This window comes from Ambystoma mexicanum, chromosome 10 (assembly GCF_040938575.1).
Source record: "Ambystoma mexicanum isolate Mex_15411 chromosome 10, UKY_AmexF1_1, whole genome shotgun sequence".
In the NCBI taxonomy this organism is placed as follows: Eukaryota; Metazoa; Chordata; class Amphibia; order Caudata; family Ambystomatidae; genus Ambystoma; species Ambystoma mexicanum.
In genome coordinates, this window is record NC_090932.1 from 1,635,018,593 (window position 1) to 1,635,034,111 (window position 15,519).

The following is a 15,519-nucleotide window of genomic DNA, read 5'->3' on the forward strand; positions in this document are numbered from 1 at the left end:
CATCACTAGAAAGATATGAAGGAGATGCCCCTGGCTGCTGCACTGTGGCCACTCTCCATACAGAGAGGGGAATTGAATCTGAAACTAGAGCAAGGGCGCTAGGGAGCGGCGTGTGAGCAACACGTTGAGGCCTAGCCTGGTCCGCAGGCAGTACTGCTTTGGTTTCCAGTGCTTCAAATCATGCCCTGATTCAGGGTCACCAGGTTTAAATAGATATCTAGGGTGCCCATATGGTGGATGGCGCGACAGTATAAGAAGCAGTATTCACAATGGCGTTAGTTTTTGCGGACCACCAGGGACGTCATATCACCAAAATGGCAGCGGTAGCAGAAGTGACATCACATGACCCTTGACCTCTGATGACATCACAGGATGAGATGTAATTTGACCCCACCCCGAAGTGACATCATGGGAAGCGATAGAACATGACCTTTCACCCTCTAATGAGTCTAGCAATTATTGTATAGAATTCCAGAAAGACAAATTATTTGTTATTCCTATTCTTTCTTATTTAGGGTCACTGCTGAAAGTGTTACACGTGTGGAACCGCTTGTTTTTTTAAAGAGGCCTCAACATAAATTCCGCCACTCCCAAAACAAAGAACCACATGTCACTGGCCACAGCCCAGGAGCTTCAAGGTAAAAAAAAAAAATCAATGTTTTAAAATTATTGTTTTAGGGGTAGAAAGGGAGACCCCAGGGGTTGCAGTTGCGACCTCTGGCGACCCCAACTGATGTCACTGCCGACCACATTTCTTTTGAGGGGTGAGGTATTCACCTTGTAGCATTTGGTCATTAAGTAAGGGGTGTAGCAGTGCCCAGGTCTGACATTTTAATTCCTGAAAGCATATTGATGTATTGATCCAGTCTTTTCCAATGCACTACACCCACTGCGCATAATTCAGATCGCCAAGACAATGGCCACCACAGGGTTAACACAAGCAAAGTGCAGTAACAAGCACAAGCCTTGAAAACACTGTGCCAAACAGCAGAGGCCCCTTCATTTAAAAAACACTGTTTTTTAAATTCCAGAATGAGTTGAGGGCAGACACGCAGCCTTTGAGCATACGCGGCCTTTGAGCATGCGCTGTCTTTGAGCATGCGCGGCCTTTGAGCATACGCGGCCTTTGAGCATACGCGGTCTTTGAGCATGCGCTGTCTGTGAGCATAGCAAATGTGGCGGGGTGCTGTACTGGGGCCAGGAAGGAGCTCTAAACAACAGAGGTCAAAAAACATTCTTGAATTTCAGGTGTTTGGGTTCCAGTTTGTTATCCCTCGGGCCCAGGCCCGCCCATTCATTTCAGGCTGCAGGTTACAGGGGACATTTGGTGAGGTGAATTGAAGGATATTGGGTTCCAGAATTTTCATCTGTTCTAGTGGTGATACATAGGACATTGACATCAATTTGAAATCGCATGGCTATCCACTGTCGGATTTTCAGTGCCCCCGAAATATAATTGTGTCCTTGTGCTAAACCCCACCCATGCTTCGTTATTCTAGATGGGATAGACACATGTCTTTATTGGAGTGATTAAGTATCAAACTGTTGGGATTGTCCAGTCTTGTAAAAACCAGTGCCTGGACTATTTGGATTTTCTGTTTCTTGTCAATAGACAGGAGAACCCTGCAGGCAATTTCAGTATACAGTTGCAGCTGTGAACATTGGCTGAGATATAATGAGAGGAGATATTTTGACCTGTAGATTTTTAATTTTTGTTGTAGAGCGAAGCGCCCAGCTTAGGTCTTTATGGCTGTAGCTTAGGATGGTATTTGAGAATGCAGTCTAGATATCATGTTTATTTTGAAACAATGTTTGAGTAGCAGGTTTAGTTTGGGGTGGGAGTTTGAAGTAGCAGTTTGGGTTATCAATTTGGAAAGAAGATTTGGGTAGCATTTTGGGTATCCATTGTAGTATGTTTCCCAATGTAAGTGGCCTTTTCTGTTTGGATTGCTATTGAGTATCATTCGCTGCCCTTTTGAAATTCTGTTTGAGGATTGATTCCCTATTTGAATAGTGTTTTGAGTATCTCTGTCAGTTACAATAGCAGCACGGGTAGCATTTTTCTTAATGGATTGAATTTTGAGTAATGCTTCCATGTGTTAACAGCAGTTTTAGTCGAAGATGCAGACTAGATGGCAGTTTGAGTGGGGATTTCTCTTTTGACATGCAGTGTGAGTAGCTATTTGCTGGATTCAGTTAAAATGGTCATTTGAGTATTATCTTAGTTGGATAGCAGTTTAAGAAGCCATGTCCTACTTTGATAAGTTTGACTAGCAGCTTCCCGTTTAAATAGCAATTTCAGTAGAAGTTTCTTTATTGTATTGCAGTTTGAGTATCAGTTTCGTACTTGCATAAAGTTTGCATAGCAGTTTCCAATTGAATAGCAATATGAGTAGCGTTTTCCGTTTTGAATAGAAGTTTAATTCGTTTTTTAAGCTTGCATAAAAGTCTGAGTAGGGGTTACTATTTCTTTAGCAGGTTTATTAGTGGTTTCCTATTTTCCTTTTTTGAAGTGCAGTTTCCTCTTCAGATAGCAGTTTGAACAGTGGTTCTGTTTGGCGTCTTACAGTGGCATTGCCACTTTGAGTTCATTTTTTGGAAAATGACTTGAGTATTTCTGAAATACAGCATGCAGTATTTGAAAATGATTTCATTTACGCCATGAAATTCCTACCCTGGCAGCGGTAAAGCAAAAATACATGCTCGTCCCCCGAGATAACCGTTTTTGAAGTAATTATAACTTACCCCATGAGGTATTCCTGGCGGGGATTCTGTAAAGCTCTTACGAGCCGCTAATCGTGGTATGTGTTGATGGGTGCCTTGTGTGTGCTCCTATGCTCTTTAGTTGTGCTTCACTCACCAAAGACCTCACTAAGAAAGCTTGGCTGTGACCTTGAGCATGCCGCCTCCTAACCCTTCTGTCTTCATTGTAGGTCAAAGTGCTGGAGCTGCCCTCCAAGAAGCTGGTGTGCGCCCTGACGCCAGGGGGCGAGCCCAGGCTGGGAATGCCAATGTGTCTACGACTCTGGCAGGTAAGGCCCCTGCTGGCTTAGAAACGGCCGATCCCTGAATTTGTGATTAATTTTACATGAGCGCATGAATCACTCGACGATAAGGATTTGGCGTCGTTGTTTAACCAATTAAGTAATTATACTGTTAGAAAAGAGAAGCTTGCAAAGTATTATTAAGACAGTGAGTGTAACTTTCTTTATTGGAAGGTACGTGATGTTTTGTAAACGTGCTGTTGGATGCTTCATAGCCCCAGGGCTTTCTTTCTCTTTTTTCTTGGCGCCTTGTTCAATAAATGTCAATCATTTGATATCCGCGGCATTCCAGAGTGTGGTAGTTGGGAATGTTGTGTTTCTAATACCAACAAAGTGTGTGTAGAGACGTTCAAGCTCTTGTGATCTTCCTCATCCAGCAACACTGGTTTAGCAAGCTCCTGTGTTATCTATCAGGCGAGAGCTTTTGCTGTGTGTGCCGTGCTGTTTCGGTAAATGTATTCTGTTTGTTTCTCCATCGATCCCGCGTCATTCTGGAACAGTGTCCCTGAACTAGGATGCCATCGGATGTTTGCACAGAGGAACATGTTGCAATGAACCTTGGATAACTCAATGCTGGTATTGCTCAGGATCCTCACTCCCTCTTCATCCAGACCAGGGTTGTCAAACATGAGGCCTGCAGGCTGGATCAGGTCCCTGAAGCCCCCATCTGGCCCTTCACATGGACAGTGTACATTGCACTGCAATGTGCTCTAACAGTGGAGAGCAGAGACAAGGCTCCTCTGCTGCAGTGGCTTCAGTTTCCGTGTTGAGATGTCATCACCAGCAGCCTTATTGTCTGCAGATGTCTGGGAGCACTAGTAGACTAAAAGCAAAACAGCACAAAAGAGTAGGCTATTAATGTGTAAGCCTTTATTGAGAAGCCACCCTCAATACAGGAAGTTCCTTCCCTCCCCCTCAAGGTGCTACGCAACTAACTGTTTAACAGATTCTCTTCTTTAGCCCCACTTCCCTCCCACTGAGCCAACAATGAGCCAAGAACCAGGCCGGTGTACAGGGAATATATTGGTATTTATTTAAATTAAAAGTAATAGAAATTCACACGAAAATGTCAAACACCACTTTACCCGTGGCACAACACAATCAACTTCTCTCAACATAAATAATTCACAAAGGTGAGTTGAAAAGAATACAATCACAATTCTTCACTTTCTACACATTTCACTTCAAGAAATAATTAATCTGATCAATAACTAAAACAATTATACATGTGGTGTTGGGCGATTTTTGTCTTTCCTGCAGGCATAAAAGGCTAGCAGTAGGATTTCAAGATTGGTACAAATACATATGGCAATTATGATCTCGCCCACAATTTTAGTTTTGGTTGTAACTTAGCGGTTTGTTTTTCAGACCCCCACCCCTACTTTGGTCTGTGTAGTGGAAGCCAGACAGAAAAATTTGAATGATTTGGGAAACTTTGAATTTCAGACCCCCCTCCACTGACAGGCCTGTGTTGGGGAAACTGGATAACACGTTGGACTGATTTAAGAACAAAGACAATCCTCTTCCTTAAAGAAGTCGGGTCAGAATGACAAAAAGGATGACCCAATTAAATTATAGGCTGTAGTTTTCAGCGCACACTGGGAATTATTTCCAGGGCCTCTTTTGGTCCCCAGTCCAACCCTAACCCTGGTCTCAACTGACGCCATAAACGGCCCACTTGCACCTGTCTTGATTCCTTTAAAGATGTGCCCCCATTTCTTTTTCTTGGGAGGCTGGTACCGGGTCCCCCAACTAACTGGACATTCAATGACACACCCACAGGGTCCCCCGACTAACTGGACATTCAATGACACACTCATAGGGGCCCCCGACTAACTGTACATTCAATGACACACCCACAGGGTCCCCCGACTAACTTGACATGACACACCCACAGGGTCCCCCAACTAACTGGACGTTCAGTGACACACCCACAGGGTCCCCCGACTAACTGGACATTCAGTGACACACCCAGAGGGGCCCCCGACTAACTGGACATTCAATGACACACCCACAGGTTCCCCCAACTAACTGGACATTCAGTGACACACCCACAGGTTCCCCCTACTAACTGGACATTCAGTGACACACCCACAGGGTCCCCCGACTAAATGGACATTCAGTGACACACCCACAGGGTCCCTCGACTAACTGGACATTCAGTGATACACCCACAGGGTCCCCCAACTAACTTGACATGACACACCCACAGGGTCCCCCAACTAACTGGACGTTCAGTGACACACCCACAGGGTCCCCCGACTAACTGGACATTCAGTGACACACCCACAGGGTCCGCCGACTAACTGGACATTCAGTGACACACCCACAAGGTCCCCCGACAATCACACACCCAATTTGAAACCAGGCTTCTTTCTGACTTCTTTCGGTCGGTATTTGGTGATTTTCTGTGCAGTGTGTCCTCCAAGCGTAATAGCCGGGAAGCAGAAAATCAGTTGAAGCCTTTGTTTTTGCAGCTCCACTCACAAAGCACTATGAGTGCAGGGCCTCAACAGATGAGTATAAGCATTGCCATGTAGCACGTGCCGCAAAGGCACCACCACCGGCTGTCCCTTGCATGCCAGTTTTCTAGAGTACACAGATCTCACCTGTAACTGTAGCCTGACCAGAGAGTCAGGGTGTCTTCTATTTCAGCTGCTCCTGCGGGTTCTGGATCATGGGTCTCCAAACCTTGCTGTGTAACAAACACATGTGTGCCACGTTACATCTGTCTGCATTACTCTTAGTCGATTTTTCAAATGGCCTTTGACTCGCCTATAGTAGCGCAGTCCAAGCTCAAACTTGGTGTTGGGGGACGGAATTCATATCACAGGATCTAACTGCAACACTGTTATAAAGTTAAATAATTCAACATGCAAGTCCATGCTATTATAAACATCCTTACTTGCATTGACTTATTTCCCCTAAACGTTTTAGGATACAAAAAACAGATTGATGTCACTAATTTTAAGTAAAGTCAGTCCGGCCAATAGTTAATGGACGTTTATGGACGAAGGCATCCGATGAAAGTCAATGAGAAATTAATTTGCAAAGATCTGACATGAACGAATTGGCAAGGATCTTCTGAAATGAACAAATTGGCAAAGATCTTTTGAAATGAACGAATTTGCAAAGATCTTCTGAAATGAATGAATTGGCAAAGATCTTCTAACTGTCCAAGTTGGCCTTTTCAGCGTGACTGAGTAGCAGAGAACGATGCCCTCCTCAACCAAGAGGGCACGGGTCTGCAGGTAGAGTGGGCTTCTGTGATTGAAGATGTTACGGGTCTCAAGGCAAGGGGAGCGAGAAGCTGGCTGCATGGCTGAGCCAAGCAACACAGATCCAGATGGACTCCGTGAAGGCCCTCTGTCACAACCACAAGTTTAAAAGCAAAGAGCTTGACTCGGAAAATGAGACAGCGTTAACCCAGTCCTCAGGGTTTCCCAGGGGGCCCGGATCGCAGGTGTGTTATCCAGTGAGGTTTTCATGACATTGGACTACTCGGCCGGGAGCTGGTAGAGGAACCTTCTGGAGACTGGAGCAGTAGACGCGGATGTCCGTTTCACTAACTGGGACCTCTTGAGCAGCCGATGGGCATAAGTGCTTGCACTATTCTTCCCAGTCGGGCTTTAAGGAGGTTACATAGGTGCGTCTTGGCTTTCTTGAAAAAGCTCCAATGCAGAGCTGATGCTGTAACCTGCATTCTTGGACTGTTCTCAGCTGCTTTTTGTAGACGTGAATACCGTTGGACCTTGACTAGCGCAATTGCCTTGGAACACCACAAGGGTAGATTTCTGGCACTCCTTTTCTCCATGCTGAGTGCTTTGAGCCATAGTACTCGGCTACCAAGAGTTTCTGTTGGTCTCACACAAGTTCCTTGGCTTTCCTTTCTTTTGTAGAACCTTCTCAGATGCCATGCAAGCGAATTAACGTCTAGGCTGTGGACAAGCCCAGGAGGTGGGCTGGTGCATGATCAAGTTCAGTTGGTCCTGGCTGGTACTAGGTAGCATTCAGGATGTTGGCTTCCTGAATGCTTTCAGACAGTTCTCCACCGAGAAGAGCTCTTTGTTTGACTCCCAAGCAGTCAAAAGACAAAATGGGGGCCCCCTGGTTTGGTAGACTTTTAGGCTGGCCTAATTCGCCAATTCTAGCTAATCAAACTTTTCAGCAGTGTGGCAAGAGTGAAGTACATCCGAGGACCTTTGATGTCTGCAAGGCCGTGGAGAGTGGGCTTGCAGTCCACAAAGTCTCAGCCAATCGTTGCTGCAATGGACACCTCTGTAGTTGCGATTCACGCTCCTTCCACGCTTTTACAAATGTTTAGCGAGATTTCTATACATAGTGTAATTTAACCACAACTGTGTCTTATCATAGCCCACCACTCACAGCTTGGTGAGCCTCACCTCCGTAAAGCGGCTTCCTGGGCTGCAGGCCTCTACATGTCTGCCTCAGGCCGCTGCATGTCTGCCTCGGGCAGCTTGGATTGGTCCCCCAGTTAATCCTAGAGAATTGGGTTTTACCATAACCCACCAATCACAGCTAGGTTCGCCTCGCCTCCGTAGAACAGCTTCCTGGGCTGCAGGTCGCTGCATGTCTGCTACGGGCAGCTTGGATTGGTCCCCCAGTTAATCCTAGAGAGCTGGGTCTTACCATAACCCACCAATCACAGTTTGGTGAGCCTCCCCCCATAGAACGGCTTTCCTTGACTGGAGGTTGCTGCATGTCTGCCACCGGCCACTGCATTTATGCCTCGGCAGCTTGGATTGGTCACCCTGTTAATCCTAGAGAGCTGGCTCTTACCATAGTTCACCAATTATAGCTTGGTGAGCCCCGCCTCCATAGAACAGCTTTCCTGGACTGCAGGCCACTGCATGTGTGCCTCAGGCCGCCGCATGTGTGCCTCAGGCCACTGCATGTGTGCCTCAGACTGTTTGGCTTGGTCACCTGGTTAATCCCAGAGAGCTGGGTTTTACCATGTCCCACCAATCACAGCTTGGTGAGCCTTGCCTCCGTAGAACAGCTTTCCTGGACTGCAGGCTGCTGCATGTCTGTTTCAGGCCATTGCATGTATGCCTCGGCAGCTTGGCTTGGTCACCCGGTTAATCCCAGAGAGCTGGGTTTTACCATAACCCACCAATCACAGCTAGGTTCGCCTCGCCTCCGTAGAACAGGTTCCTGGGCTGCAGGTCGCTGCATGTCTGCCTCAGGCCGCTGCATGTCTGCCTCAGGCAGCTTGGATTGGCCCCCCAGTTAATCCCAGACCTGGTAGCCAGAGCAGGCTCTCCTGGCTTCGCAGACAGTCGCACGTGACGCAGCTCCCGGCAGGCCTTGGGAAGCTTATCCTGGTGAGCCCCTCAGAGACTTCTCCGCTAGGCCTTCCTCGTGCACTCTCGGCTCGCACACGTTAATCAATGCATGCATCTCTGCTGTATACGTGACCCATTGACCACTTCGTGGCGCCCTGGCGGTGGGCGGTGTCTTGTGCATCCCACTGCATTGCCGGGTGCCGCGGGTGCGGGAGATCCCGGACGTACACACCCATCGTAAGCCGTGAAGTGCACTTCGCTCGGCACTGCCAAGTGCCAACAGCAGAGACGCCCTGCGGCCCTGCCAGGTCCTGCAGCAACACAATGGAGCCACGCCCGGGATGTGCAGCCTCGCAAATCACAGCTCTTTAGCTGTCACAGCTGCAACGAGGGCGCCCTGGCATGGAGGCACTGACCCCACCTGACCCTGGCATTCAGCTGGATTGGGGAGCACAGTACTGGTGATAGTTTTACTTAAAAAAGAAGGGCGTCATCACTGCACTACTAACACCCAATCCATTGAAGCAGAGCCCCCAACTACACTCATGTCACGTGACTGCCGCTCATCTACTCTGATTTTACATTATACGCGCCCTTTCCTGTTATATGCGTAGGACTGCAAGTCCCAGAATGCAACTTTAGAAAAACAAGTCTGGGTGGGGTAGACTTGCCTGATATGTATCTGCATGAGAACGCTGTAGCTACTCACCACCGGCCCATGCCCCTTAAGGGAGACCACCCTTATGGAATAGAAATATACCGAAAAGGGACCCTGTCTGGTACTAAGGCTTGTTTTATAAGAAAACACAACATAACAAAAAAATCACACGCCGCCTTTAACCCTTTAAACACTGCACTGTAAGAGCCTGTAGGAGGGAACATGCAGAAATACGGTTAGTGGTCTTATATAGTGCTCGTGTGAAAATGTTAGTCTCACTGCACATGCTTCTGTAAGAAAAGTGGGTGGGGGAGTGTTAGATGGATAGCGACAGGGCTTTAAGTGGGCTTGGGCTATCCTGGGCCAACCCCCGGCAGTCTCCAGAAAGCGCGCCGGAGCCCTTTCAGGGCCGCACCCTGACTAGCCCCAGCCACGCTGACACCTCGGGAGCCAGTGAAGCCGAAGCGCTGCACAGTTACACGGGCTACCTGCAGGTGTCAGCACTTCAGAGTTCTGACATCTGCAGACAGTCAGTGTAGCCATGGGTTCGTGCTGCCAGGTGACTCCGTACTCCGAAACAGGAGGAGGGCCCAGTCTCCCTCTTTTTTTTTTTTTTTTTTTGAGTAAATAAGCTTCATGCTGCGTGATGACTCTTCACTCGAAAACAAAACCAGAGAGTGTCTGGCTGCTCCAAAGCTAATGATGCCAATGCACTCCAGCTCCCCTGTTTTCACCAGCACCCCCCCTCCCCTTGTTTTGCGAGGGGGTGGGGGGAAGGCTCTCAGGGGGCATGACCTAAGTTAGGCCACGCCCCATAATGAGAGTACCCACCCTCAATATATCATCCCACTTAATGCACTGGATAGCGGGAAGGCAAATGCAGAAACCTGCGGTATTGTATTGTAATCGTCATTTATATAGCGCCACTTCCCCATTTATATGGCTTCAATGTGCTTTATGGTTGGAACGCCCTCAGAGACCTAAGTCCATGTATGGGAGATTGTAAGAGTTAAAATGCGTGCTTGCATTCTGCCAGATTAGGATCTAGGAGGCTTGGCTAGGCTCCAGGAAGCAGCCCGGCGGTCAGTCACGTGGCCGGGTGCTGTTGGTGGTTGAGGATGCAGTGGTAGTGCGGGAGACTCGATGTGTGCCCAGCTAGACTGGAATTGTTCATAGGTTGTCACTGTATACTAATGGCAGAGGTGTTGAGGCAAGTCAGGTGTTTGTGTGGACGGCTATGTGAACTGCTACAGCGGATTTGCATAGCCATAGCTGCATTCTATAGTGCTTGGATGGTTGGACGTCCCTGCAGCATGTGTCCACGGACGTGGTACGAGCTATACATACCTTAAACTCGGATGGAGTTCATCTTCGATGTCGCTTTCATAGGTCCAATGCAATTGTTTGGTCTTGCCAGCTGAGCACTCTCTGGATTTGAGAGCCTGAGCAGTGGAAGGGAGCCCAGAGGTGCGGGGGGACTGATGTACGATCGTCTGCGGTTGGGCAGTAGCGTGTTTATCACTGTGCGCCCTTGTGAATGCTGGCGGCATCTGCGGTGGATTGCGGGGATAGGTGTGTTGTCTGGTGGGCCTGTGCTTATGTCTGCGGGCCAATCACATCATAGAGTGTGAGAGGTTTCAAGAGGAAGAGGGGAACAAGCCAGGTTTTGAGGGACTTTCTGAAGCCAGGTGATTGTTAATGTTGCAGATGTGGAGGGGCAGAGAGTTTCAGATGGACGGAGCTTGGACGGAGAAGGAAGTTCTGCCCAGTCTGGGGCAGTTGTAATGGGGGACATCTAGGAGGGATGTGCCGGATCCGAGTGTCCTTGTGGGGTGGTAGCGAGTGAGTTTGTCTCTGTGGAATTCCCGGCCTGTGTTGTGGATGGCACAGTGAGTCATGCACATGGCTTTAAAGGTAGTTTGTCGACAAATAGGGAGCCAGTGGAGGACTCTTAGTGTAGGGCTGACGTGTTCTCTGGGAGGGAGGCCAATGAGCAGGCGTGCTGCAGCGTTTTGGATTCTTTGCAGTTACCTTAGCTGGAATCCTGTTGGGCCTAGATAAAGGCAATTTGCATTGTCTAAGCGGGAGAGGATGATGGAGATGATGGCAGAGAATCGGTGAGGATAGGTGAGGTATGGAACGATACGGCCGAGGATGCGTAGGTGGAAGAAACAGGTTCTGGATACAAAATTGATGTGTTGGGAGAGGGATAAACCTGTGTCCAGTGTGCATCCAAGATTTTTCTCCTAGGTGGAGGTTGCCGGTCGGGGGCCTAAGGAGTGAGGCCGGTGGGTAGGTTGGTGAAGGAGCACGGTTTTCCCAGGGTTGAGGATGAGGTGGTTGGTCGTCATCCCCATGTCAATATCCGAGAGGCATGATGACAGATCTGGGTGGGTGGATCCCACTGATTTGAGGATTTTAAGGATGATCTGGGTATCGTCTGCGTAGTTGTAGCAGGTGAGATTGTGGGAGCGGATGACTGCGGGACGAGGGCTCAAATAGAAATGGAAATGTAGGGGAGATAGAGATGCTCCCTGTGGGACCTCTTCCGGTACTGGGCAGGATGCACAGGTGACGGGGTGGAGGAGCATAATTTGCGAGCGGTTAGAGATGGAGGAGATCCAGTTGAGGGCCGTGTCCTTGATTCCTAATGAGTGGAGCCTGACTAGGAGAATGGGGGTGGTCAGTGGTATTGAAGGCTGCAGAGAGGTCAAGGAGAACGAGTACAGCGCATTCCTCAGTGTCTGCTGTTCTTTAAAAGTCATCCCAAACAAACACTAGGGAGGACTCCGTTCATCGGAGGAGTTTGAAGCCAGATCGGGCAGGGTCAAGGAGGTTGTTGGCTTCAGTGAAGTGGGCGAGTTGTTTGTATGCTGTGTATGCTGTGCAGTCCATGAAGCATGGTGTTGGAAATGGGCCGGTAGTTCTGGGAAAGGAATGGGTCGAGCGTCGTTTTTTTAGGAGGGGTTTGATGTCGGACATTTTTAGGACTTCTAGGAAGATTCACGATGTTAGGGAGCAGTTAAGGATTGAGAGAGCGTGCGATGCTGCCTGCACAGGTTGAAGTTTGGATGTTTTTGAGGAGGGCGGGGGGGCGAGGGTCCTCAAGGGATCCTGATGGGTGGCTTTGTGCTAGGAGCGAGAGGAACTCCTGCGGTGAGATCGAAGAGAAAGAGGCGAAGGTTTGCATCGGGAGGGTGTTTGGATGGGGAATAGGAGGTGGGCGGGTGGAGCATTGATTCTAATTTAGAGATGATGGTAGAATGTCTGTTGATAGCTATGTTATTAAATATTCTGATAAGGCATTGCACAGGGCTTAGGAGTTGAGTGGATGGGGGTTGAGCAACCTGGCGATTTGAATTCAGAGATGATTCTATGCAGTTCTTTGATTGGGTTGCAGGAGTTCAAGATTCTGTTCCTATAGAATGCTTTTTTGTTTTTTATGATTTTCGATCTGTAGGCCTTCGTCAGTCTAGAGCGATTTTTGTTTTGAGTGGTTAGGGTTGGTTCTCCAGGTCTGTGTCAGATGGTGCTTTGGGTTTTTTATATATATAGGCCTGGTAAGATAGCTCAGCGGGTTGAGCGCTTGCTGCTGAGATCTGACTGTGATCTGCAGGTCGCAGGTTCGTACCCCGGTAAGGCCAATCCAGCCTTTCATCCTTCCGAGGTCGATAAATGAGTACCAATTTCGGTTGGGTGATATTGTATGTAAATATGTGCTCTGTAAAGCCCTTTGGATTAAGGTGCTATATAAATAACACTTCATTATCATTATAGATTTGAGGTTGGTGGTGTAGCACCTAGGTGTGGGGCCTAATCTGAGAAGTCTGTTTTTTTTGGGTGAGTGGAGTGAGCGCATGAGAGCCAACGGTCGAAGAGTTTGATGTGGGGAGCCTTCCTGTAGGGAGAGTGCTGAGAGTTAGTTGAGGAGGGAGTTTGCTAGATCAGGAGTGACAACGACTTTGTACCAGAGAGGGGTGAGATGTGTGGAGGTTCGTGGTGGCCTTACGTGACTTTGGGCATGGGTCGCGTGGGTGGTACAGAGAAGAAGATTGTTGAGTGATCAGTCCAAGTTAGGGGGTCGTGGAGGCAGTGTGGATATGATGTCTGTTGCTCTGAAGACAGTGTCGAGGGTGTGGCCTGCAGTTTGGGGGGGCAGAGAAAGCATTTGTCAGGTTGAAGACTTCTAGGTTGTCAGTTAGAGCACGGGTCATGGGGTTTGAAGGGGAGTCTAACCAAATGTTGAAGTCACCTAGGATGGTGAGTGCTTGGTGTAGGTTGATGGTAGTTGTCAAAGCGTCGCTGAGTGTGCCTGCAACATTTTTGTTGTAGCATGGGCTTTGTAAATGAGTAGGAAGCTGTGGGAGGTGGAGGGTGAGAGTTGGAGTTTTACAAGAAGAGATCCATAATCAGTGGTGCTGTATGAGGGGTCCTTGATAAGCAGAGGAAATTGGTGTTTGTACAGGATTGCCAGTCCCCTACCTCTTCTTGATCTATTCTGCAGTCAGGTTGTAGCCGGTGGGGGGGAGGCCTTGTGTGTAATGAGCTCATAGTCGTCAGCAAACCAGCTCTCTGTGAAGAATAGGATGTCTGGGTTTTCAATTGAGATAAGGTCAAAGATTTAAATGTGTTTGTATGTGCTGACCAGGTGCTGGTGAGAATGCACAAGATTTGGCGGGTTTGGTGAGGGGTGCTGGATGGTATGAGCTTGCCCAGGTCGAAATGGGGATTGATGAAGGGGGGGCAGTGTGGGGGAGTGGTGGTGGCGGGTTGATGGAACGGGTGGTCAGTGGAGGGCAAGGGCAGTGGATGTGGATGGGAGGGAGGGGAGCCGGGGAATAGTGCTACGACTGGGTTGGGGTCCAGAGGGGAGGTTTGGGTTCTATAAGAGGGGGCAAGGATTGGGATCTGGGGTGGAGCACGGGTGATGCTAAATGGGACCTGAGGTGGCTGGGGCCTAGGCCTTTTCTTGACTTCTGGGCAGCCCGTGGTGTGTGGGTGATGGGGGGCTGTTGAGGTCGGGGTTTTGGGCAGGGTTGCCCCTGCTGCACTCAGAGAAGGGAAGTGGGAGTTGGGGGCGGCGGAACCATGTTGTTCGGGAAAGGTGAGACGTGTGGGTGCAGGTGAGGAGGTAGCAAGGGATGGAGGGAGAAACGTCTAAAATGGGGAGACAGCAGGAAATTCAGAAAAACCTAAATTCGAGATACCCGGATAGAAGGAGAAACGCCTAAAATGGGGCCACAACAATACATTTAGAAATACCTAGATTTGAGATAGCTGGATAGAGGGAGAGATGTCTAAAATGGGGACACGACAGTTAGTGAGACGGTACTTAAGTGTTGGTGTGTAACAGTGAAAGGACTACTACTTATTAGCTGGCTAATCTTGATATGCCATGTTACGTAGGCGGGAGGAGTGGTAGGGCTTTCAGGAATGCAGTGATTGCTGTGCTCCCCACCTAAACCACCCTTACCTTGTCTGTCACTCCAGGCTGACAACAGGCTGGCTTCACTGGTGAACACGGGCAAACACGGTCGGCAGTTGCTTCTACAGAAGCTGCCCTTTTCCTTGGGACCCTTAGCCGAGGGGGCTGCATGGGCAGTAGGCTTCCCGGGCGAATTCCCTTTAGGGATGCAACAAGGACTAATCAGGGTGTGGGGTGGGCTGGGAGGGATGGGGAACCAGGAAATGGACAGCGAGGGCGGCAGGGAATGGGAGAAAAGCGCAGAAAGCATTTCAACTACAGTTAAACAAAGGCCAATTGCAGTTATGCACAGGTGGAGAGCAGGCCCACTAGAGGTCTTCACTTACCGGCAGAATAATGCAGGAAGAGGGCTGGGTGCAATGTTGATGAGCGCAGGTGTGAGCCAATATGTAAATGGTGCTCTTTGGTGAGTGGTAGATGCGGGTGCTAGTTAGCCCGAAGGGCAGCCCCCTGATTGCAAAGCCTCGACTGAAATGGTTGTTGATAGAGGTTGGATACTGTGGGAGTCTGTTAAGAACACTAGATCTGGAGGGTCGTGTTCTGGCAGGGGTGAGTGAAGTGTGAGCTTGCAAGTATTGAGGAGTTAGTAGATGGCTGAGGGAGGTAGGAGGAGGTGGTCGGCTTACGGTGTTGTCAGTTCTTGTGTTTTGGTTGTGGAATTATTTGTAAGATTGAGATGTAGGTCAAGGTCACGCAGCAGAGGATCCACCACCTCACAAACTGACGGGCTATCCCATAAATGGTAGTCTCCAGTAGTTTCTGACGCCAACATATTAATCAAGATTTGCAGGCTAAGGGAGTATATTATTGCGGTATTGCTTAATGTATCCCAGAATATCATATATTCATAGTAAGGAGCAGTTGGGTGTGAGAGTTCTTCACTAAAGGGGTTAAAAAAGGGTGCCCTCACAATGTAGCGGGCTGAGTCCCTTGCTTGCTTGGCCTGATGCCAGGAACCGGAGGATATGTTTTGCCTAGCTTTTGACGTGTTGCTCTTTCTTAAGAGTTGGGCAGATGAAGAGCATA

General features: G+C 48.8%; 1 protein-coding gene across 4 annotated transcripts in view; it reads left to right on the forward strand.

Annotated features, from left to right (window-relative positions):
* The window catches only part of GNB1L (G protein subunit beta 1 like), a 449,973-nt gene that overhangs the window by 352,798 nt on the left and 81,656 nt on the right, over positions 1–15,519 (forward strand). For all 4 annotated transcript variants that reach the window (XM_069620043.1, XM_069620041.1, XM_069620044.1 and 1 more), the window contains one exon: positions 2,934–3,032. In XM_069620043.1, the coding sequence (XP_069476144.1) occupies positions 2,934–3,032 (99 nt within the window). The remainder of the gene's footprint in view (positions 1–2,933; positions 3,033–15,519) is intronic.